Source organism: Myxine glutinosa, chromosome 1, assembly GCF_964187855.1.
Source record: "Myxine glutinosa chromosome 1, kmMyxGlut1.1, whole genome shotgun sequence".
Lineage (NCBI taxonomy): Eukaryota > Metazoa > Chordata > Myxini > Myxiniformes > Myxinidae > Myxine > Myxine glutinosa.
The window spans coordinates 66519545-66544810 of record NC_136261.1 but is presented as its reverse complement, the minus strand read 5'-3'; the positions used below and the strand labels follow the sequence as shown (position 1 = coordinate 66544810).

Here is a 25266-nt window from a genome sequence, read left to right as displayed (position 1 = left end):
TTGTTATATCATATCACCTTTATCTATCAATTTTGTTGAAATGAAGATCAAGTAGCTGTATGTTGAAATATGTTGAAAAAGTCAAACTTTACATGGGTTGTACTTACTTTTTCACGTGACTCCACACACACACACACACACACACACACACACACACACACACACACACATACACACACACACACACACACACCACAGGTTTTGACGACAGTGCGGTTATGCTCGTTTCTTTCCACATTATTTTCAATCTCATTGATCCATGCAGGTCTTCAAATTAACCATCTCAGGATCATCCTCCATTCAAAACCAAGATCTTTTCTACATTCTGCAAAACCCCCACTCCTCCCTCCTTCCAAATTTCCATTTTTTCCTTCGTGAGAGCTTGCTCGTGTATCCATCTTGTCCACCACCTGTATATTCCTTTACCCCTCATTCTTATGCTTTGTTTGTCCATCTCCGTTTATTTTGTCCCTCAGTCATGCTGCTGGATTCCCCCCCCCCCCCCCCTCGTCTTTCTAGTTCCTTTGTTCTGTAGCCGCCTGATCCAATCTGTATTTTAGATCTTCCACGAGCCTCGACTGTGTACAAAAAAAAGGAGAATTGATCTAAGGCTCATAGTGAAAATTGAACAATCACATGCAGGACAAAGACATTAACTAGTTCATAGAACATGATACCCTTGCAGTGTTCAAGTCTATATAAGAAAAATCCAGAAGTTTAGCGCGATTTAAGCAATCCTATACACCACCCCATTTAACATGTTCAAGAACTGATAAATTGGAGTTTCTTGGAAGTATTTAAAAGGTGATTTGTGTTTTAGTGTTCAAGTATATAATGCAATTGAAATAAAATGATTGTAAAAGTCATATAAATAAATTAATTCCAGGTTTTACCGCGTTTCATGCAAGGTCTGTTACACCACCCAAACTTATACTTACATTCGATATTTGTGCCTGTTGTTTGTGTCCTTTATGCCATCCTTAAAAACAGTAAGTTTCATGTTTGGAATGATTTTAATTTTGTTTGACTGCCAGGCAGGCAGGAAGAGTAAAGACATTATCTCACTACGCTCTTCGCATCTGCGATTGGGACAAATTCAGAGGGAAAGTACTGCTCAACGACAGTTTTAACTTTAGATTTGTGTTCAAAATATAACATCCATTCATTTTAAATAAGTTGTTCCTCCATCATAAACCTATGACAGATAGATATGAACCGATTGCTTAACCCCGCTTTTTGCTTCGTGAGGTAATAAATAGAATGGCACTCGGTAAAGTGCTACCTCATAGCCAGGCTCAACATTTTACATTTTGTATCCCACCGATAGGACGGATCTGTATCCAGACCTGAACCAAAATCGAATCGGCTTGTCATTGTCGCCTAACAAACTCACCCACCAAGTTTTGTCATAACCTGTCCACAACGTTTAGAAATATCTTGCTATATATCGTTTTGGCCTCATCTCTCAATGGTGAAAGTACCACATTCTATTATCTGGATCCGGATTCAGATCTTCACCAAAATTGAATCAAATCCTCCTCGTCACAAACTGGACCTTTCCACCAAGTTTCGTCCGAATCCGTTCATAACTTTGAGATATGGTGTTACAGTCAAGTGAAAAAGTAAGTACACCCCATGTAAAGTTTTGACTTTTTCAACATATTTCAACATACAGCTATTTGATCTTCATTTCAACAATATTGATAGATAAAGGTGATATAATATAACAAATATCATGAAACATTTACATTTTGTAGTCCATTGTATAATTTAAATAAACATAAATGCAAATTTCGCATGTGGAAAAAGTAAGTACACCCTTGGCTCTAATAGGTGGTATTGCCCCCTTTGGCAGAAACAACCTCGTCGGCGTTTTATATAACTGCCTACCAGTCTCTGACATCGCCTGGGAGAAATTTTTGCCCACTCCCCCATGCAGAATTATTTCAGCTGTGCGATGTTTGAGGGGTTTCTTGCATGCACAGCTCGTTACAAATCCCCCTACAACATCTCAATGGGATTTAGATCCGGGCTTTGACTTGGCCATTCCAGAACCCTCCATTTCTTTCTTTTCAGCCATTCCTTGGTGGATTTACTGGTATGTTTAGGGTCATTGTCATGTTGCAAGGTTCACCTTTGGTTGAGCTTCAACTTTCCAAAAGATGGCCTCACATTATCCTCAAGCACCCTCTGGTACAATGAAGAATTCATAGTGGATTCTATGATAGTGAGCTGCCCAGGCCCTGATGCAGCAAAGCTGCCCCAAACCATAATATTTCCACCACCATGCTTTACAGTTGGTATCAGGTTCTTGTGGTCAAATGCTGTCTTTGGTTTTCACCAAACATGTCTTCTGGTACTGTGGCCAAATAGCTCTACCTTTGACTCATCTGTCCAGAGCACATTGTTCCAGAAGTGCTGGTCTTTGCCTTGGTGTTCATTGGCAAACTTTAGTCTTGCCCTGATGTTCTTTCTGGACAGCAAAGGTTTCCTCCTGGCACACCTCCCATGTAGATCAAATTTGTGCAGCTTCTTTCTAATGGTAGACTCGTGCACTTTGACATCAACAGTGGCAAGAGCTACCTGTAGGCCCTGTGATGACATTCTGGGATTCTTAGAGACTTCTTTCAGCATCTTGCGGTTTGCTCTCAGGCTGAACTTGCTGGGGCGGCCTGGCCTGAACAAGTTGGCAGTTGTTTGGAATCTTCTCCACTTGTAGATGATCTTCCGGACAGTCGAATGATTGATTTCAAATTGTTTGGAGATCTTTTTAAATCCCTTCCCAGACTCGTAGGCATCTATAACCTTCTTTCTGAAGGCCTCAGAGGGCTCTTTTGATCTAGGCATGGCGACGCCGCACACTTCAACAACAAAGAGCAAACCAAACTAAATGTCTGAGGTTTAAATAAGGCAGGTTCCTCCAAGATCATCTCTAACGATGTTCTAATCATTTGCACCTGAGCTGGTGCACCTGATTCAAATTTTAGGTATTTGAACTCGTGATAAATGTCGGGGTGTACTTACTTTTTCCACATGTGAAATTTGCATTTATGTTTGTATAAATTATACAACGGACCACAAAATGTAAATGTTTCATGATATTTGTTAATTATATCACCTTTATCTATCAATATTGTTGAAATGAAGATCAAATAGCTGTATGTTGAAAAAGTCAAAACTTTACATGGGGTGTACTTACTTTTTCACGTGACTGTATATATCAGTTTTGGCCCTATAACTCAATGGTGAAGTACCACATTCTATTATCTGGATCCGGATTCGGATCTTCACCAAAAATGAATCAAATCCTCCTCGTCACACACCCAACCTGCCCACCAAATTTCGTCCGAATCTATCCATAATGTTTTGAGATATCATGCTCACAGACAAACAAAGAGACAGACAGACAGGGGTGAAGACATAACTTCCATCCACCTTCAGTAAAAACAGAATGTAATTGCTGCATTGAACCCGGAATGCTGTTTCAATACAAGGAGAGCTCAATGAAAAGGACATGCTCAAGGAAACTGCTTTTGGAAGTTAAAACGATACCACACACAAGCAAAAAAAAGAAAAAGGAATTTTTTGTTTAATATCCACAGCTGTTTCTTCAAAGTCCGTGCGTGCGCTGATCGCCAAAGAGAGCATGGTCGCAGAATAAAAACAAAATGATCATTTCTTCTTGTTCTTCATCTTCTGCCGGGAAGCTTTGCCTGGTCTTTTCACCTGCAGGAAGGGTTGGGGATGACAAGTTGGGGTAACTGCATTCAACAATGATCTGTATATGTATCATCTCTCTAATCACTTGGAAAACAACAAGGTGAAATCAAACCAAGAAGAGCAAATAAACTAAATAGTAATTGGTAACATGGAACAAAAAAACAAAAAAAACAAAAAAAAACTCCAAGCACAATGGTCACAATCACTCCATGAACAATTTACTACAAAGAACATTTATTCTGTCCATTAATACAAGTCTTAGGGGGTAAAGACTTACCCCGACAAACATATGGTGGTGGAGGTAACAATTGACTTTACCACTTCTTCTTCGATCGCATGCAAGCTAATCAATGGCATCCATTAATCTACGTAAGATGGTGGATATGCAGCACTTCTTGTTGAGGTCAGTCATGTGTGTTACACTTTCGTCGGTGACTGTACAAGCCAATTTGGGAGCGACAGAGTCTACCGCAGGTGCTACATCTGAGTAGTCTGTGAGGTTGGCAAGACAAGGCTGAGAGTAACATCATTGGCTAAGGAAGCGGTTGTGCTGCTGATGCAACAACACCCGTGGTTAGAGCAGGAATTTGGAATTTGGCCAGGATTCCGGTTATAACTCGCCGACATTTCACGAAGGGATTTCTCCACAATTCAGGATATTCCATCCGCCCTTCTCCCCCATCCGCCCCCATCCTCACCCCATCCAATCAGCACATGTGACCCAGAGCTACCTTATTTGTCGCACCCAAACGTGTTTAGTTATCAAGTTCACAATACCTTCAGCAAGGGTATGTATACATGAATCGTAAACAAATCATTATTTTTATTATTTTGAAATGCATAAAATTGTATCACCATGAACAATGGGAAATATCGACATTCATCCAAAATAACACATACCTTCCATTTTAAAACGACACCACAGGTCCCATAGGGTGTGACGATTAGGGGAGATTACTGGATTTATTCATTCATTCATTCATTCATTCATTCAAAAAACCCAAGATTGGGGAGTAGATTGAAAGAGGATTTTTTTTTCTTGGTTTGGCCAAATCATCCGTCGATTTTCTCCAAAACTACGAAAGGTATTTGAGCATAATCCAGCAAGATAAAGTTAAAAATTCTTCATAAAAATCTAGGAAGAATGCATGCAGTATTTACCTTGCCAGCCTTCCGGGGCTTGTTGGGCCTTCCTGCCTTGCCAACTTTGCCAGTCTTGCCAGCCTTGCCTCCTTTGCCCCCTTTGCTCCGAGCTCCGTGTGGACGCATATTTGACACATCCGCTGCACTCTCCTTGGTGTTCTCCTTCTTGCCACGTTTCTTGCCACCAAAACCAAACTTTGCATTTTTGAAAGATCGTTTGGCACTGGGGCTGTGGGAACGTCAGCAAAGTAAATAGCAATATATTGTTGCGAATATGGAATTTGGCCTCCATATCCGCTTGTAAATATTCCCCTATTTTCTCCAATACTCCCCAACTTTCCCCAATCCCCCATTCCCTAGTCCCATTGCATGTAAATAACAATCAGTAGAGCCGACCTTCCCCTTATTCCCCCATTAAATGTCGTGCCCAGGTCCACCGCACCACACGTAGACAACTTTCGGACATCTTCCTAGTTATTCTTAGTCTATGTCAGTTAAGGCCTCGTCTCCATTAATTATGACTCTTCGTTGCACCAGAATGTGATTATATGGCATCAGTAGTGAGTTTAGGACCTTTCCCATACCTCCTTCCATCTTCCCATACCTCCTTCCATCTTCTTCCCCAACCAACTATGGCTGCAGCAACGGAGGGGATGGGGGCGGCGCGGCGGCGCGGGGGAGGATGCGTCCTCACACCGGCTCGATTAGCGCCATTGACCACGCGCTCCACGGGGTTACCAGAGGGGCTGGCTGTCAGCTCCTCGTCAAGGGCGGAGCCTGGTAACCCCCCCCGCACCCAATCAGAAGGGCGGACCGATTCCATCTGGGGCGGAGCTAACGAGCCGAGGGCGTGTCACTCCCCGCCGGATATACGTGGCGACTTAGCGGACGTGACGAGAGATGCGCCCCCAGCTGGAGAAAGAAGGACCTGTGAGCGCTGAAACAGATGCGCCTGAGTTTGGAGAGGCCTGAGAAAGACCCGCCTGAGAAAGAACGTCACCTCTGAGCGCTGTGCAACCTTCCGCATCTCTGGACCGAACCGTGTTGATCCTGCCCCGAGCCCAGGTGCACCTGGAGCCATCGCTATCTGCCTTTCCTGGCCACCAATCCCCGTGTGAGTCAGCCGTTGTCCCGTTTGCCTGTCGTCTGTTGGGGAATAATATAAGATTGTGTCTAAGTGCTTGTCTTTCTATGTTGAACCTCTCGTCCCTGTAATCTGACCTTCCGCACGAATATAATCTCCTCCGGAGGTCTTGAGAACCGTATCCCTGGTGTCTGTCATTATAATTCAGCCGTGTGTCTTCTTTTTCCTTATTGAGCCAGCGTGGCGCGGCTTCGTCAACGTTCGAGTACAATCGGGTAATTTGTGCGGACACGACGGCCATTCCGCTCGGCCCACCTTAACATCAAAGTCGTGTCTGTAACAATTGGTGTCAGGAGTGGGATTCGAACCTGGGACTAAATTTATTTAGCCCAAATTTTGGACACCAATTGTGTTAGTACGGTAACAATTGGTGTCGAGGAGTGAGATTCGGACCCGGGACTAAATTAGTTAGGCCCAAATTTTGGGAGGGAAAATCGGTTCGGAGCGCGTACTGCGCTCGACAAAATCGATCCGGAGCGCGGTCCCGCGGTTACTGCGCTCGACGAAATTATAACAGCAAAATTTGGATTTGTGTTACGAAACTCGAATTTTGAAAGTCGCGCTATGGCGGATCAAGACGGCTGGGGTCCGGTAGGGGAGAGTGAAGCAGGGTCGGTCCAGGACCAAATTGAGACACGTGAGGAGAGCGAAACAGCGGGGGTAGCAGACGCGCGAAATGGCGCCTCGCACATAGCTACGGCGGCCGCACCCGCTGCACAAGTGGGAGGGATGGCCCAGATGCAGGTCCTCATGGAGCAATTTATGGCGCAAATGCAGGCGTCCCTCAAACTGCAGAGTAACCAATTGGGGAACCGGATGGATGCTCAGGGTGAGCGATTGGAGGGCCAAATGGGGTCCAATAGCGAGAAATTGAGGGAGGACATGGGGGCGCAGATCGGGGGGTTAGGGAGTAGAATAGAGGGATTAGACAAGAAATTAGAGGGGTTAGACAATGGGATAGAAGGGGTGAAACATGGGTTAATGGGGGTAGAAAACAGAATGGCCGCTCAAGAGAATCAAATGGAAGGGATGCAAAAGGGGTTAGAGGGGGTAGAAAATAGAATGGCTGCCCAGGAGAATCAAATAGAGGGAGTGAAGAATGGGTTAGAGGGGTTAGAAAACACCATGGAAGGCAAATTGAGGGACATGAGGGACCAAGCGGAAAGGGAAGTTAGCCAAATGGGGCAGCAGATAGAGGGGGTCAGAATGGGGGTAGAAACCAAACTGGATGCTCACAGGGAGGAAATGGAGCAGATGAGGGTGGCATCTGGGCAGGAGATGCAAGTGATGGGAGAGGAGATCAGAAGAGGAGTGAGTGAGGAGGTCGGAGGAGTGCGCGAGGAGGTGAGGCACTGTAAGGAGCACATGGAGAAGGGGGTGAGAAAGGGGACTGTAAAGTTACAAGGGGGCATAGAGGACCTGACGCAGGAGGTGGAGCAGCTGACGGTGGGACAGACGGAGTTAGTGGAGCAGGTTCAAAGGAACACTGCGGTATTAGGAGGTTTAAAGGCGACACAGAAAGAACTAAAAGATGACTTGGTAGCGACGAAGAGGGAATGTCAGATGGTACGTGAGGGACTGACAACGAGGTTGGACGAGGTGATAGAGGTAATGGAGACGAAGGACCGGCAGGTGAGGACGCACATGGAAACGGTCAAGGTAGCCTTGGAGGACGAGCTTGAGGAGACGTACCGGGGAATAAAAGAGGTGAGGCACAAATTAGAAGAAGTGGAAGAAGGGGTGAGCGAAATTAAGAAGCGACGGAGAGGGGATAACAAAGAGATAAAAGAGGAGATAAAAGAATTGGTCCAAAGTCTGTGTTTGGATCGTGATGTGCTCGTTAACCGGATGAGGGATTCGCAGGTGATGGAGGAGAAGCGAAGAGGAAGAGGACCCGGTGTAAGTGGTGACCAATATGGTCGTGCGTATGATGCGCCAGGTGATTTAAGAGGCTTGGGGGTCGAGATAGACCCGGGTGTTCGTGAGAGGCCACTGGTGAAGTGTGCGACAGGTCTGGTGTGCGAAAAAGGAGGTGTGCGAGAAAGTCCGACTCTGGGGTGTGTGAGGAAAAAGTGCGTGCCAAGGAGTAGTGAGGGTGCTGGCGAGAGTGAGTCGGTCGTAGCGCGTGTGCGAGGGAGCACATGGAAGCGCGGTGTGGTAAGTGTTACAGAGGGTGTGACGGGAGAGTGTGCGCAGGAGTGTGTGCGAGAAAGGTGTGTGACGGACAGGTGCATGAGGAAAGAGTGCGCTGTCAGAAGTAAGGAAGAATGCACACCTGTGGTGAGTGTTACAGAGGGTGTAACGGGAGAGTGTGCGCGAGAAAGGTGTGTGACGGACAGGTGCATGGGGAAAGAGTGTGCTGTCAAGAGTAAGGGTGAGTGCGTGGTTAAGAGTGGAGGTGAGAGTATTGAGAGTGACAAGGAGAGTGAGTTGGTTGTGACAGGTGAGCGAGGATGTACACCTGGGATGGAAGGATGCACACCTGGAATGGTAGAGCGTGAGTGGGAATGCACGCTGGAGTTGGTTGTGAGGCACGTGGTTGGGTGTGCGAATGAGAGCACACCTGTGATTGTCACAGAGGAGGTGACCGAGGAGGGGGCGCGAAGCGGTGTATTGGTGAGGTGTGCGAGCAACGAATGTGTGCCAAAGTGTTCGGTGGTCAGGTGTGTGACCAAGGCTGTGAGTGGAATGGGTGTACCTGGGTGTGTAAGGAACGGTACGAGGAGCATGGGCACGGCTGGATGTGTGAGCAAGGAACGGGCTGCGGGATGTAAGCATGCAGGTGAAGCATCGACGTTAGACGGGATAGAGTTTAGAACGACTTATAGCCGAATCGGGCCCTCGGTGCGTGCTGGGCCTCGCTTTGAACGGCCGCGTCCGTGCTCCACTAGGCGGAGCGGGCAGCCCGATAGGAAGGGTCGTTATGGCGACCACGTTTTGTTGAGACGTGCCGGCAGGTCGAGATCGGGACATTGGATGGCTCCACGCCGAGGTGGTGCGTGGGATCTCGGCCCGGGTAAGCCCCCGTCCCTGCCCCGAATGCCGGACGCATCCAGCCGCCGGCACAAAACAACCAGCATCCATTGCTTGGCTTTACGAAGCCGGGCTTTGGACAGGGATTGGCGCACCGAGAGGTATTAGTGAGTCGACTGGGTGATGAGGTTAGTGTTTTGGACCCAAAATTAGAGAAAAACAAAATTTGATGATTGGCAAGGGATTGGCAGTAGTGATTGGCAGATGATGGGCAGTGATTGGCAAATTTTTAATTTGTTGAAATTTGATGTGCAAAATTGGTAGTGAGAGACCCCCGATGTGGTGGGATGGCAAATCCACCATCCTTCCCATGTGGGGCAAAGGAGCAATAGCTTATGGGGTGTATGGCAGTGAAAACTAGCCCGGGTGGGTTAGGATATTGTGTGTAGGGATCTAGAGAAGATGACCTTAGGTGACGTTAAGTTTAGTTAGTGACTGATACCTGTAGTGGGGACGCAGGTAGATTAGTATGGATGATAATGACGAGGGAGCGCAATAGTTTAAAGGGACGACTGGGAAGCGCAAGTTTCAGAAGGGAGTAGTTAGCTGAGATGATGCCGTGTGTGTGTGAGAATTGAACAGGTGTGATTGCACAGGTGTGCAATTGGACAGGTGTGTGGAGCAGTGTATGAGTAGTGAGTGTGTGGATCAGCGCGAATGCGCTTGGGGAGAGAAGGGTGCAGGTGGCACCAAGTGTGAGAGCACAGGTGTGCAAGTACAGGTGTGTGGAGAGAGTTGGAGTAAGTGGTACGGAGTGGTGTGCATGGTGCGAAGGTGTGGATGGGGGAAGAGTGGACCCCTTTCACGAATACCCGGGGCGGGTAGTGTAAGTGTTAGGTAGAGGGTATAGGTAAGTTGTGGTTGGATATTGGCATTTGTGGTGCGGTTGCAGAATGGTGTTGTGAATGGGTGCATTAGTGTTGTGGAAATGGCGGGGCGTGTAGCCTGTTAGTGTGTGTAGTTGGTTGGGCACTCCACCACTGTGAGGATGTCGGCCAGGTGAGGCCGCAGGTGGGCTCTGGGAGCCGGTAGAGTTGTGGATGGGGCCCGAGGATCCGGAGGATGGACCCGGGTAGCCCAGTGCCAGAGAGGGCACCGAGTGGGGAGAGTGCCAGAGGGCCTTCCCCTGGTAGTTAGGTTAGGGTAAGGAGCAGGTAAGCTCGGAGGCAACTGCAGTGGTGGAGGTGTGCAGGTGGGTAGACCCACTGGGAGAGGTACACGTCGCAGCCCAGAAATTGTACGAGGGCACCGGGAGATGAATCGGGGGAGTGAGACCCCAAATTGAAGAGCACCACAGTTTGGCCAATGGGAATTGGTTTTTAGAACCCATAGTGTAAGAGGGCCAATGGTTTGGCCGGAGAAAGACCCCGGGTAGTGTAAAGTTGTTAAAGTCATTTAGGAAATAGTTAGGATTGATGAACCTGTCGCACCATACGCAGCCACTTACCTGTGGTGATGATGATGACTCCACACCTGTGTTTTCTTTGTTTTGTTGCAGGAGATGAATCGCTGTGTGGATTTGTGAGACGCATCACGACGTGGATGAGACATTGGGGTGATTCCATCTCTCCCTCCCTAGGAGGGACTGATGATGAATTGGTAATGGCAAATTTTGATGTGCAGTTGGAGATGGCAAATTTTGATGAGAGTTGAAAATGGCAAATTTGATTGGTTAGGAGGGAGAGAAGACGAATTTGGTTTATGGGAGGAACGGGGAAGACAGTAGGGATGTTTGTTGATTTGTAAAGTAGATGTTTATGGGTAGTGTTGTGTTTTGTGGATACAGTAAGGGGTAAGGGAGGGGCCATGTAGGTTACCTGGTGGGGGGGGGGGGGGGCGTACGATAGGAACGTACCTGTCTCACCTGGTTCCCATGTGCCCCCAGTGTGCATCACCTTACATTGCGTGCACTTTTGCGCCCTTACCACCTTACTCACTTGTCTGCTTCTTTTGTCTCCCACCTCCGAGGATCTGGCTTTGGGGTAGAGAGAGAGGAGAGAGAGGTGCTGGCTGCGCAGTTGTGGGCCTGCACTTTCGCTGTTTGCTGCCGGGATCGATACACCATATGGACCGCAATGTTTGTGGCCACCCACAATGGACCGCAGTTCGTTTGCGGCCAAGCACCACCCGGGGATGGACCTATGGGTCAACGTGGCACCTATGCCATACAGGTGAACCACTTTTAGTTAACACCAAGTGCACCACAAGAAGAGCAAGAGACACCTGCAGGGTTAGGGGTTGTCGAATTTATTTTTATTCCAATGAACAATGGTGACTGCACCGATTGGTGGTGGGGTGGTGCTTTTGATGCTGGGAAAGGGTGCTCTGCACGTTATTAAAGGCCGTCGGCCACAGAGCACTCGTGGGTTGGTGTATCGATGTTGGCAAGCGCGCTCTCTCTATGCATAACATCTGCATGTGTTCCTCCAAAAACAGGTCCTGGATCGTAGTGTAAATAGCAGCGTAGTCTTGTAAATAATGCTCCCTACCGGCTGTATGTGTAGTTTGAGAATTCTTTCCGGATTCGGTTATCCTGTGGGTGTGTTTCTGTGAGGAGAAGGGTGCAACGTCGCAGGGGGACATATTTACTCATTCGTGAATATCTGTAAAACTGTCGCACTCAGGGTAGAGTTAATAGTAGAGGGAACTACATTGCGTGCCACACTAAAGTAGGTAAAAATTTATCGGGTCGGGACGCCCCGAGGGTAGAGAAGGGTGCAATGTTGCGAATATGGAATTTGGCCTCCATATCCGCTTGTAAATATTCCCCTATTTTCTCCAATACTCCCCAACTTTCCCCAATCCCCCATTCCCTAGTCCCATTGCATGTAAATAACAATCAGTAGAGCCGACCTTCCCCTTATTCCCCCATTAAATGTCGTGCCCAGGTCCACCGCACCACACGTAGACAACTTTCGGACATCTTCCTAGTTATTCTTAGTCTATGTCAGTTAAGGCCTCGTCTCCATTAATTATGACTCTTCGTTGCACCAGAATGTGATTATATGGCATCAGTAGTGAGTTTAGGACCTTTCCCATACCTCCTTCCATCTTCCCATACCTCCTTCCATCTTCTTCCCCAACCAACTATGGCTGCAGCAACGGAGGGGATGGGGGCGGGGCGGCGGCGCGGGGGAGGATGCATCCTCACACCGGCTCGATTAGCGCCATTGACCACGCGCTCCACGGGGTTACCAGAGGGGCTGGCTGTCAGCTCCTCGTCAAGGGCGGAGCCTGGTAACCCCCCCCCCCGCACCCAATCAGAAGGGCGGACCGATTCCATCTGGGGCGGAGCTAACGAGCCGAGGGCGTGTCACTCCCCGCCGGATATACGTGGCGACTTAGCGGACGTGACGAGAGATGCGCCCCCAGCTGGAGAAAGAAGGACCTGTGAGCGCTGAAACAGATGCGCCTGAGTTTGGAGAGGCCTGAGAAAGACCCGCCTGAGAAAGAACGTCACCTCTGAGCGCTGTGCAACCTTCCGCATCTCTGGACCGAACCGTGTTGATCCTGCCCCGAGCCCAGGTGCACCTGGAGCCATCGCTATCTGCCTTTCCTGGCCACCAATCCCCGTGTGAGTCAGCCGTTGTCCCGTTTGCCTGTCGTCTGTTGGGGAATAATATAAGATTGTGTCTAAGTGCTTGTCTTTCTATGTTGTACCTCTCGTCCCTGTAATCTGACCTTCCGCACGAATATAATCTCCTCCGGAGGTCTTGAGAACCGTATCCCTGGTGTCTGTCATTATAATTCAGCCGTGTGTCTTCTTTTTCCTTATTGAGCCAGCGTGGCGCGGCTTCGTCAACGTTCGAGTACAATCGGGTAATTTGTGCGGACACGACGGCCATTCCGCTCGGCCCACCTTAACATCAAAGTCGTGTCTGTAACAATATGTATATATTGGAAATGTGCAAACGACATGTGATACTACACTACTACAGGGACATGTGAGTGATAGCATGAATTGCTGGATAGTAATTAGGCATGTCCGCCACCGCACCCAACCCCGCCACCCCCACCCAGGTATGCATTATTACTGATGCTGTAAATTTCCAGAGTTCTTCTTCAACAGCCACAGAACACAGTGCTGAACCTCATGGAACATCAATTTATTTGAAGTCCTCGTGTCATTTTCACGAAGGCAATTTGAACAAAAGCTTCTCCATTGTGGCTTAAACACATTCAGAGGATAAATATTTATGATGTGCACACGCGGTTGGAGAAATTTGACAAATAAAGGAAATCACAATTCAGTAAAGAGGAAAGTGAAAAGAAGAGTAAAGAAAAGAGATTGAGAAGGAAAGTGTGAGGAGTACAAAGAGAAAGGAAATGGTTCGAAAGAGTGAGAGTTGGGGGAAGGGGAGAAGGAGAAAAGCAATTCGAATGAGGTGTCGGTGGGGAGGGGTAGGAAAAGGGCAAGTGTAAAGATGTGTGGGCTGGGGGGAGGGCATGTGTAAAAAGGTGTGGGCCAGGGGGAGGGCATGTGTAAAAAGGTGTGGGCCGGGGGGAGGGCATGTGTAAAAAGGTGTGGGCCGGGGGGAGGGCATGTGTAAAAAGGTGTGGGCCGGGGGGAGGGCATGTGTAAAAAGGTGTGGGCTGGGGGGGCATGTGTAAAAAGGTGTGGGCCGCGAGGGGGAGGGCACCTGTAAAAAGGTGTGAGCCGGGGGGGGGGAGGCATGTGTAAAAAGGTGTGGGCCAGGGAGGAGAGCATGTGTAAAAATGTGTGGGCCAGGAAGGAGAGCATGTGTAAAAAGGTGTGGGCCGGGGGGGAGGGCATGTGTAAAAAGGTGGGGGCCGGAGGGGAGGGCAAGTGTAAAAAGGTGTGGGCCGGGGGGGAGGGCATGTGTAAAAAGGTGTGGGCTGGGGGGGAGGGCATGTGTAAAAAGGTGTGTGTGGGTGTTTTATATATATATGTATATATATACATATACAGTACATAAACATACATATACATATCAAATGGAACCCCTTAACTTGACGAGGCAGCAGTGCACAAAATGAGACCCACCACAGCATTTGCTACATGACCTGCAAAGCAACAAGTGTCGCCTGCTGATCACCAAACAAATAGTCTCTGCCCTGCTGATCACCAGTCAGGAGGGTTGCAGCCAGGAATATCTGTGCACTACGGCCCCATCAAGTTAGTGGGTTCGATTTACTTCAAGTTAGGGCTTCGTGACGTTTCATGTGAATGGTCTTCTTCGGATATGAAGGGCAACAAGCATACATATTGGCAATCAAACCAGGAAATATCTCATATCGTGGCACGACTCATCACCCTCCCTCCAGCCCATCCAAACGTAAGCACCACTCTCACAACTCATCTACCACTGTTATAAGGAAAACAAAGTGAAGCAACAATTATATTGTTGCGGTTTTTGGAAACCCCCAATAAGTAATGGCAACCACCATACAGGTCCCTCAGAATAGTGGTTTCAAAGCAAAACATTATCTTTGTCCCATCCCCTTATATGGATAGCCTGGTGTTGGCTTAGCGGTTAGGGCGCTAGCTTGGGATCCTAGGATCCTGGGTTTGAATCCCGGTCGATCGCTGAATTAACACCAGGGTGGTTGACTCAGCCTGTCATCCTTCCGAGGTCAGCAAATTGAGTACCAGCTTGCTGGGATGAATGATCCGGTGTGTACCCAGATTTAGAATAGGTACACCGTATCCCTGCGCATCGTAAGAGGCGACTAAGGGTTGGCGTCAGGAAGGGCATCCGCCATCCGGCCATAAAAACATTGCCTCAAACAGGGCCCCATGAGGTCATGGGGCCTGCAAGGCCAACCCCCACTCTAGCAGGGAAAAATGGCCTTACAACGATCATTCATATATACAGACTTGGCATTTAATATGGAATATTTTTTTTTCTTGACTTGGGTTTACTTTCTTAACTCAGTATATTAATCTGGTGAGTTTCTTTTACACTTTGGTGATTTATTTGTTAAAAGAACCATGTCACTGATTGTCTGTCGCAGCAAGAAGTCAACAACAGGATTATATGACAGGTGGCGTGGCAAAATGTACGGACAGGTACATTTGACGATTGGCTTCACAATCGGGTATACAAGGGTTGTTGCGTTCTGTATTAGTGGAAAACAACTGCTGCACGTCTCCAAAAGTTATTGCCGCTTCCTCTGTAGATGGTCCGTCAACTCGACAATGCTGTTTGTCATGGAGTGGTGGCTTTACGAAATTACGGCATGAAACAGCGTGCTATTGCTCGGCAGTATGGCATCACTCAACGTCAGGTGTCAAAGATCCTGAAACGAAATGCTCAGAGGGGTGTCCCTACTCCAATACCGAGGCCAGGACATCCCCACAGAAACACAAGGAGGGATGATCGCCAGCTGCACCGGTTAGTCCGCAATGGCCGTACCAAGTCAGCTAATCGGCTTAGGGCCGAGTGGCAGCAACTGACAAATGTGCCTGTATCCAGAAGGCTAGTCAACCAACGACTGGTTCAAGCAGGCCATCGTGCCAGGCATCCCCCGAGAAACCCACGCCTGACCAGACAACACCGCCAGCGCGGATTGCAGTGGGCCAGAGAGCACCGTCAATGGCAGCCAGGACACTGGAATCACGTGATCTTCAGTGACGAGTCTATATTTCTGGTCTATCGTCAAGATGGCCGTGTCCGAGTGCGCAGACAAGTGCATGAAGCCTACAACAAAGATGGTATAGTGCCAAGAGTCCAAGCTGGAGGTGGTGGGGTGACTGTTTGGGCTGTTTTTCATGCAGGGGGAAAAACTGACCTGGTTGTTCTGAATGGAAACCTGAACCAGTTCAAGTACAGGGCCATTCTGGAAGAAACATTGCTTCCATTTGCTCGTGCAGCCTTTCGAGGAAACTTTGTCTTCCAAGATGACAATGCACGGCCTCATCGTGCTCGCATGATCCAACACTTTCTTGCTGACCGTGGTGTAGAGCATATGGAGTGGCCTGCTAAGTCCCCGGATATGAATCCGATAGAGAACTTGTGGGCAGAATTAACACGTCAAATCGACCCCTTGGACCAGCAGCCGACCTCTGTGCGTGAATTGCAGCAGGCTATTGTCACTGCATGGCAAGCGATTCCTGTTCAAACCTTGGCAACTCTCGTGAACAGCATGCCTCAACGTGTACGTGCTCTCCTGAATGCTCGTGGGGGTTACACGAAGTACTGAACTGTAATTTTACTGTCCGTAATCCCAGTCGTAATTTAACTTTTGTTTTTGTTTAAAAAATTTTTTGGCTAATGTGCAAAATAAAGAGATACTTCTGGAAAACGTACAGAAATTTAACACAGTACTGTCCATGAATTGAGTTCGATATCAGTTTACATCACTTTCAAAGATCAATTTATTTGTTTCGAAATGTCAAATGTGGTTTTGGTTTATTTTAAAGGTCACATTAACAAAATCTGTAATAATTTCAACATAATTCCAATGAACTTTTGGTTCTAAGACATCTTGAAAAGTAAGTCCACCCCCACAAAAAAAATATTCCATATTAAATGCCAAGTCTGTATATTCATCCCCTTATATGGATAGGTATGTCTTTATGCGTTGGGGAGGGAAAAACAGGCCTCCATTCATAAGGGGATAATTTGCCAGGCAATGCACACAGGCTCAAAGGCACACCATCCAAGCGCATGATCTAATTTACCGGTCATGTTGTAGTCCAAGAGATGAGGCAGCCTTATGTCCCATAGGGTCCAAAAAGCGTCATAGTAAAAGTTCCCGGGACGAAAAGTGTCGTGGTAAGTCCCTTCGAAAGGGCTTGTGGGGGCAGGGTGACAAACTCCACCAACCGGGGCAGCCCGGAAAACACCAAAAGATAGCCCCCCCCCCCCCCCTCGACAGGGCCAGACAAAAAGGCCTGGCACACGTGCCTCTCTCCCTTGGCCGGACCCTCTCTCTTCTCTGCACGTACCTGCATGACGCTCTCTCCTGGATAGAAAGGCCTGGGACTTTGTTCACTCTGGACGTGTTTTTCGCTCTCTGTGCATGTGGCGTGTGGCCTGCCGGCCGGTCTCTCTCTCTGCTCCCTCTCGCTGCATGTGTGCACGACGGACTCTCTGTCTGCACAAGGCCACAACTTTTTTCTCTCTTGGCTGGACATTCTCTCAGGTCTCTGCACGTGCTTGCTGTCTGCCTGCTGGTTCCACTCTGTACACGGTCATCGGACTTTCTGCACGAGGCCACGACGTACTCTTACTCTGCACGAGATCACAACGTGCTCTCTCTCCACGTGTACTGGATCTTATCTGAACAGTTCCTGACGCACTCACTGCCGAGTTCCCAACGCTCTTTGCCTCTTCGTGCTCGTGCTGTGGGTGGCCATCTTGCCGGCGTCGTGCTCGTTGGTGACGACAAGACGAGGTCGTTGCAGTGGACACAACAAGGTCTAGGTAACATCGTAACCATTTTGCTAACAGGATCCCAACGTTCGTTTCCCCTCCCCCTCCCCGTGAATGTGTGCTGGGCACCCATGTTGTGTTTATTTGTTGTAACTAGGGCATGCCCGTACTATATCTATATCTAAAATTATATCCCCCCCCTCTATTTACATGAAATGGTTTGGTCCAAAGCGAACGGCTTGCGAGTGGTGACAATCCCCCCCCTCTATTTACATGCAATGGTTTGGTCCAAAGCGAACGGCTTCCGGAGTTTGGTAAAGAAATCGCCATCGCGTGCACAAACGCGCAGGAAAGCGAATGAATCGCAAATTCGTTTTTATTAGTTGTAAAACATAGTTTAACGCCAACATAGTTTGCAAACGTGAAATAAATGAATACGCTCTCAAATGTGCCATCCGAGGCAGAGTGTGCCCGCCACGTTCGGCACACGCGATCGTTCGCTGCTCTCTGATTGGTTGAATCGTTTTTTGGACATAGCTCGGTAAGTAATTGTCCGATTAATATGAAACCTTGAAAAGGCACATCCTCGGGTCCCCATCAATATACCTGGCAAGTTAAAAGTATATCGGACCCGTGGTTGTCGAGAAACAGCGGTCACAGACAAACAAACGTACAGACAGACAGAGATTACTGGAATTATAGATAGATAGTCATAAGGCATAGAATAAGTTAACTTTCTGCCTCTTGTCCTTTTTTCTTTCCTATCGATAATTTTCACTGTAAATACATGTAAATAAATCAACTCGTTAAACGTTTCCTTTCCAACTGTGAATGTGAATGTCTGTGAATGTCCTTTCTTCCATTGGTCCACCATTGCTTGCACCTAGAGTAGCAATCGGCCGTAACAAAATTAGCATCAGCCCGGCGTCTACCACCGGTTGCGTGGCCATCTAAATTTCCATCCAGGAACAAAAGTGGTACACCGCTGGAGACAGGTACGTTCCCTGCAGGTAAGCGGTGTCAGACGATGGACCCTGCTATTGTGCGACGGACCAATTGGCGTTCGTAGTTGCTGCTTTGCAACCTGCCGAAGCACAAAGTTAGTCGTGCGTGGCAGCCTCAGGTCTGGTAAGTTCGGGTGGGAACGAAGGCTAACCCCCTCGTAATAGACCCGAACCCCGGGCCGTAACAATATTTAGTGTTCAGGAGCGGGATTTCGAATCTCCGGACACTGTAACAATATTATTTTGCGATTGATGACAAGGAAGTAATTTCATTTCCAATGAACATCAAGACTCTCTATTCACCTTCACTCTTTCATTCCTCTTTTCTTCTGCCTCTGGAACAAACTCCCTCACTCTCTTCAATCCCACTCCTCCCTCCAGGTCTTTAAAACAGCTGTTCACCACCATCTCTTATCTTCCCCCATCCAAAACCTTGATCTTTTCTACCCCCGTTAATTCACCCCAGATCCACTTTTTTGAAATACCGCCTTCTTTCCTGGAAGTCCTAGCAGTGTCCATGTGTTTTTTTTTTTTACCTCTCCCAACCCCCCCGCCCCCCCTTCCCATGCCGCCTCCCCCCAAGCCCTCTTCCTCCCACAGATCTCCCGATGTCCGTTCTCCATCCTGTCTCCCGCTCCCTTTATCATATATTTTATGTCAGTTTGTCTTTTTGTGATCAATGTTAGCTCTTACACGAGCCTTGACCTTGTATACAAAAAAACCCCAAAGAAAACAAAAACAAAAAACATCAACACAAATGGTTGACAACTTGATTATGCATATCTAATGATGAGTGTTTACATCCATGAGCACAAATGTGTCAGGAGTGGGTGAGGACGGGAGGTAGGGGGGAATGGGTCTCTGTGTACACATACCCTTGTTTCTTGTTTTGAAATTTCCCTTGCTTCTTCTTCCCGCCTTTATCCTCATTTCTCAGTTCATCAAGGAAATCCAGCTTGTCAACAGCACCTGTGTAACGATATGGCGGTACTTAAGAACGAGGCAATTTTCGAAAATATTTCCTACTTCAAAATAGATATGATAAACGTTTCAGAATAAACATTAATATAATTACCTAATTTAATATAATATAATATAATTAGTTTATTAATATAATTAATAAACCCACTCACTGAATAATGATCAATTGGTCTTTTTAGCTTGCGGGGAAGCAGTCACAACACAACATGCATTTTAAGGCCATTTTCCCTGCAAGAGCGGGGGTTAGCCTTGCGGTCCCCATGACAATCATGACAAAGCAGTCACAGGTGCAAAAATTATTGTGGTGAGAGGGGTACGATCAACTAGCAAGTGTACAAGCGTAGTAACATTTTGCTTGACAATTCTTGTAAACAAAGGTTATAGACACCATTGAAAGTGGCTTTCAGAAACATCTTGAGAACTGCAGAGAGGAGGTGACGTGAAAGAACAAAGGAAGTTGTGTATGGGATGTGCTGGTGAGATGTGCTGGTGTGTGATGGATGTGTTGGTGCGTTGGTGTGTGACGGATGCGTTGGTGGGTGGACGTGTGACGGACATGTTTGCACATTGGTGTGTGACGCGTTGGCACATTGGTGTGTGTGACATGTTGGCTGTTTGACACGTTGGTGCGTTGGCCTGTTGGTGTGTTGGCCTCTTGGTGTGTTGGCGCGTTGGCATGTTGATGCGTTGGCATGTGCCATGTGGGCACATTGGCGTGTGACGTGTTGGCGTATTGATGTGGTGTGCGGGTTACAGCTTCTCCATGAGCCTTATACAGCAGAGAAAATGGAGGGATTGTAAATGTAATTGGGTCATCAAAAGGGTATCGTACAGCTCGCTCATCAATACAAGTCAGATGACAACAGAAGACAGGAGTAAGAATATAAAAACAATTGCCATCATCATCATCTGCCGGTGACTCTTCGTAAGAGCAAGCAGAAAGGCCAAATAAGGATTTGAAGCAATCCAGTGCAGGGAGGTGAATTAAAGAGAGGGGAGGGGAAGGAATAAGTGGTGAGGAAATAAAAGCGAGAACAGAATAGTCACATGGTATAAAAAAAAAACACCGCCTGATAGATGGATGGATTGGGAGAGCAGTTGTTTCCGATTCCAATGAAGAGAATTATGTGTGATTTAAATTCCCACACAGAGCTCTTAAATCACATAGTAAACAACCGATAAAATCCAATCTCCAGTGCGGCTCAATAAAGTGCCGAATACACCACATCGTAATCCAAAATGGAAAAAACAGATTTGTACCGCCCCCTGCTGGTGCTTCCATCCTTGGAATAATGAACAATTCCTGTTGGGAAAGTTATCTTTAAGAAATGACCACTTGATGAGGGCAATCCTTTTAAAAGCAAATCATCAGAGTACGAATTACAATGCCAGGAATGGAGTTATATGACCAAAGTATTACTGAACTGCAGGTCCGTTTTCTGATTCATGTTCAAAATATAACATTCAAATTTGAAATGAAGTTGTTCCTCGATCATAAACTGATGCTTGTATACAGGACAGACACACAGACAGACACACAGACAGACAGACAGACAGACAGACAGACTTTAACCAATATTGCTCAATCTTGCATTTCGCTTTGCATGCTCGGGGTATTCAAGACGTGGACAGAGTTTACAAATCAAGAAAGATGGCGGTTTACATAAATACAAGTTCCTTTACAAGGAACTAACAAAAGAGGAGGCCATCAGGCCTGCACAGTAGTTGCCAAACTATGGGGAATGTCCGCGCGCTATCCTTTTTAAATGCTGAGCGTCAATCAAAGAAGTAGCATGCCCCATTTTTAAAGTCTTTGGCAGGGGTCGGGCGGGTATGAACGGCCAACCTCCCAGACTAGAGAGGATACTCACTGTTCGGCCACTGAGTCTGGGTACCTTAATCATTAAAAAAAACATTAATTAATTTATGTAATTTTTGTGCATGTGTATGTGTACTCAGGTGTTTAATGAACTCCTCCTCCCTGCCCCCAAACCCCTCCACTAGGCTCTTTTAATTCCCACGTTAACTCTAAGGTAATAAAAAACAACAGATTGTATTCAAACTTGTTCTAGGACATCTAATATGTTGTATTTTGAAAGGAAAAATAAAAATCACTCTGGAAACAATCACAACAGCCATCATTTATCGTTCAAGAGTGCATATAGGTATGGTTGCAGGGTGAGAACCTCCAAACATTTACATGGGACATTTTTATCATTACAAGGAACAGTATCACAAACATAGGTGTGGTCGGGCCTCAAATCAACCAACATCGAGACAAAAAGAGCAGATTTGGCACAAGTCGAGTACATCCGGGAACATAATGGCACTTAAACTTGCACACCATCAACAATTAGCTACAACATTGGTTTTTGTGCTTCACACATAGGATTCTATGTTTTTAAATTAAAAGATGGGGAGAAATAGCAAGCAAAATAAATTTAACGTAAAAGCATCTGTTAAATGCAAAGTCCATCCGCATCTGCTTTGTATTCAGACGTCTTCTGCTTCTACCTTATGCTAAGCAAGACGAAAACAACTAAACAAATTATAAAATGAAAATCGACGATTTTATGCAACCTTGACCTTTTGATCTAAAAAAAAACAAAAAACAATAATAATTAATAAAAGAAAATAACAATAAAAAAAATTGGCTTCTAGATTTTGATTGGTGAACCAATTCAGTGGCCCAATATGCAAATCCTTAAAATTTCAGGTCAAATGGATGAAAATTGATGATTTTAGGTGATGCTGACATTTGACCTTTTGACCAAATTATTAATTTGTCTTCTCCACATTCTCATAATAAAACTTGTTGAAAATTTGATGACAAACCTCAAATGGTAAAAAAAAAAAGGTTCACACATGCGCACACACACACACAAACACAAAGACAAGATGGCGGCGGTGAGGGAGGCGGCATGACTTGCCAGTTGTGCTGCCTCCCTCTCGCCTGGGATGGAGAGGACCGGAAGCTGTGTTGAATAAATTAGTTCAGAAGACTGAAAAGACTGACCTGAGAATGGCAGCTTTGATGGGACAAGATAGTGGGTCGTGTCGTGCCATTCAACGTGCGTTTGTGCGGCCTTGGTCTGGAGATTGGTGGGACTTGTGGGCCCCGTTCTGCCAAGTGGCCTGGGCTTTGACAGACCTACTCCTGTAGAGCTCCATCCATTGAGGATGTGAGAGGGCATGGTAAGATCAAGGATTCGTGCTGTGTGCGGCGGTTTCAGAGTGCATGGTGTTTTGATGGGGCGAAGAGCCGTGCACGTGGCACCCGAGGTCATGTGGATCGTCTGGAACATAGCCTTGCCTGGCGGCTTGCTCGGTTTCTCTGACTTTGTCATGCTGGGAGCGAGGGCCTGGGATTTGGTGACTCCCTTCAAGCCATGTTATGCCTGCAAGGAACCGAGCTCCTTGAAATCCAGTAACATGCCAAATACAACAGCTTCGTGGGCAGCTTTGGTGCAGGTTAGGGGAGGCGCCTGTGGCTTAAGCCATCGAGGAGGACAGGCCGACGTGCACAGCGAGTGGGGCCTGAGATTTGGCCGACCCAAGTGAAAGGGGGGCCTGAGATTTGGCAGACCCGAGTCGAAGAGGGGCCTGAGATTTGGCGGACCCGAGCGGAAGGGGGGGCCTGAGATTTAGCAGACCATACTGAGTTACACTTTTTTCTCTTGTGATCCCGAAACTAATTTCTAATTGATCTCCCTCGACTCATGAAGAGCATCAAAATTTATCGAGCTGTCGGTGACTTGCCTCTTGACACTTCCGGACTTCCGGGCGAGGCTTACATGCACACCTCACATTTTCCTCGAAAGCAACATCACCCACAGTCTCACTTGCATTTACACCTTTCTGCTTTCCTTACCCCTTACTACTCATTTGTTTCCTGTTTGGGGATTGGCACACGTCCGTAGACGCGTGTCGCGGTGAGTCGAAGGCGGAACCAACTTCTTGCTCTACATACATCTTCATATCTTCCTATCTACGTTTCCTCGGTACAATTCTGCTGGCACCATGTCCTGTGTGTAGCCCATTTAGGTAATATTGTATGCAGAAGGAAAATAAGTGCTAAGGGTTAGAATCTGATCTTTTGTGCCCTTTCCTTGATTGTTTGGTGTGTGTGTGTGTGTGTGTGTGTGTGTGTGTGTGTGTGTGTGTGTGTGTGTGTGTGTGTGTTATATATACTAGGGCATGCCCGTACTATATATATATCTAAAATTATATCCCCCCCCCTCTATTTACATGAAATGGTTTGGTCCATTCGCAAAGCCAAAGCGAACGGCTTGCGAGTACGGTGACAATCCCCCCCCTCTATTTACATGAAATGGTTTGGTCCAAAGCGAACGGCTTGCGGAGTTTGGTAAATAAATCGCCATAGCTCGGTAACTACTTCTCCGATTAATATGAAACCTTGAAAAGGCACATCCTCGGGTCCCCAGCAATATACCTGGCAAGTTTCAAGTATATCGGACCCGTGGTTGTCGAGAAACAGCGGTCACAGACACACGACACACACACATAGATTACTGGAATTATATATACTAGGGCATGCCCGTACTATATATAAGCTAGGACGTGCCCGTACGTGGGTGCCCGTTCCTTGCAAAAAAAAAAAAACTGCAAAAAAAAAAAAAAACTGCAAAAAAAAAACAATGGTTTGGTCCATTCGCAACGACCACAGAACCCCCCCCCCCCTCTATTTACATGAATGGTTTGGTCCATTCGCAAAGCCAAAGCGAACGACCACAGAACCCCCCCCTCTATTTACATGAATGGTTTGGTCCATTCGCAAAGCCAAAGCGAACGACCACAGAACCCCCCCCCCCCTCTATTTACATGAATGGTTTGGTCCATTCGCAACGGCAAAGCGAACGGCGAACGGCTAAATCGCCATAGCTCGGTAAGTACTTGTCCGATTAATTTCAAACCTTGAAAAGGCACATCCTCGGGTCCCCAGCAATATACCTGGCAAGTTTCAAGTATATCGGACCGGTAGTTGTCGAGAAACAGCGGTCACAGACAAACGTACAGACGTACAGACGTACAAACGTACAGAGATTACTGGAATTATAGATAGATATATATATATATATATATATATATATATATATATATATCAGGGATTATAACACTATACATCCCTGGTAACCTGGTAACAGGGTTACTAATCCCTGGTAACCCTGTTATAATCCAGGGATCACAACACCAGGGATTATATATATATATATATATATATATATATATATATATATATATATATATATATATATATATATATATATATATATATATATATATATATATATATATATATAATTATATAGTTACGTTTGTGGGGGGTAGACAATGATTACCTTAGAGCCAGGTAGAATTGTATAGGTAGTGTGCTCCGACTGTCGTGAAGAAGAAGAAACCTCATGTATCATAAGTTGGGATCCGGTAGACCTTATGTCGTGTAAATGTATAAGTGTCCCCATGAGAAGGGTGGGGTTATGTTAATTAGTTTGAGATTCATGGTAAATCCCCTGTATGTAATTGGCTCTGTCATTTTTCCTCTGTTCCTTATGACAATGCAGCACACACACACAAAGCCAGGCAATAGCACATTAAACGATACTAGATAAAAGCCAACCGGAAACAGGACTTTGAGCACCAACGATGATACCACTGACGTGTGATAACATCAAGCAGGCAGGTCCGGGAGGCCACGCCCTGGAGAGCAGTGATTGGTGAGATTTGTCAAGCAATGAAGAGAGGGACTGGCTGGTAGGAGGAGGCATGGGCGGCATCGCACAACGTCAGAGCCTCGAGTACAAAAGAATGCTCGCCCCGACATTTTCTCTCGGTTTCTGGATCTGGAAGTAAACGGTCGCCGATAAGCTCTTGTGTTGGAACA

The 25266-nt window shown here is 46.8% G+C and overlaps 1 protein-coding gene across 1 annotated transcript in view; it reads right to left on the bottom strand.

The window, feature by feature from the left end:
• Positions 1 to 1095: 1095 nt before the first annotated feature.
• Positions 1096 to 25266, bottom strand: part of EBNA1BP2 (EBNA1 binding protein 2) — a 44445-nt gene continuing 20274 nt past the window's right edge. The window contains exons 7-9 of the mRNA XM_068112579.2: positions 19259 to 19352; positions 4882 to 5092; positions 1096 to 3726 (exon numbers count right to left, since the gene is read on the bottom strand). Coding sequence (XP_067968680.2) covers positions 3673 to 3726; positions 4882 to 5092; positions 19259 to 19352 — 359 coding nt within the window. The 3' untranslated portion in view covers positions 1096 to 3672. The remainder of the gene's footprint in view (positions 3727 to 4881; positions 5093 to 19258; positions 19353 to 25266) is intronic.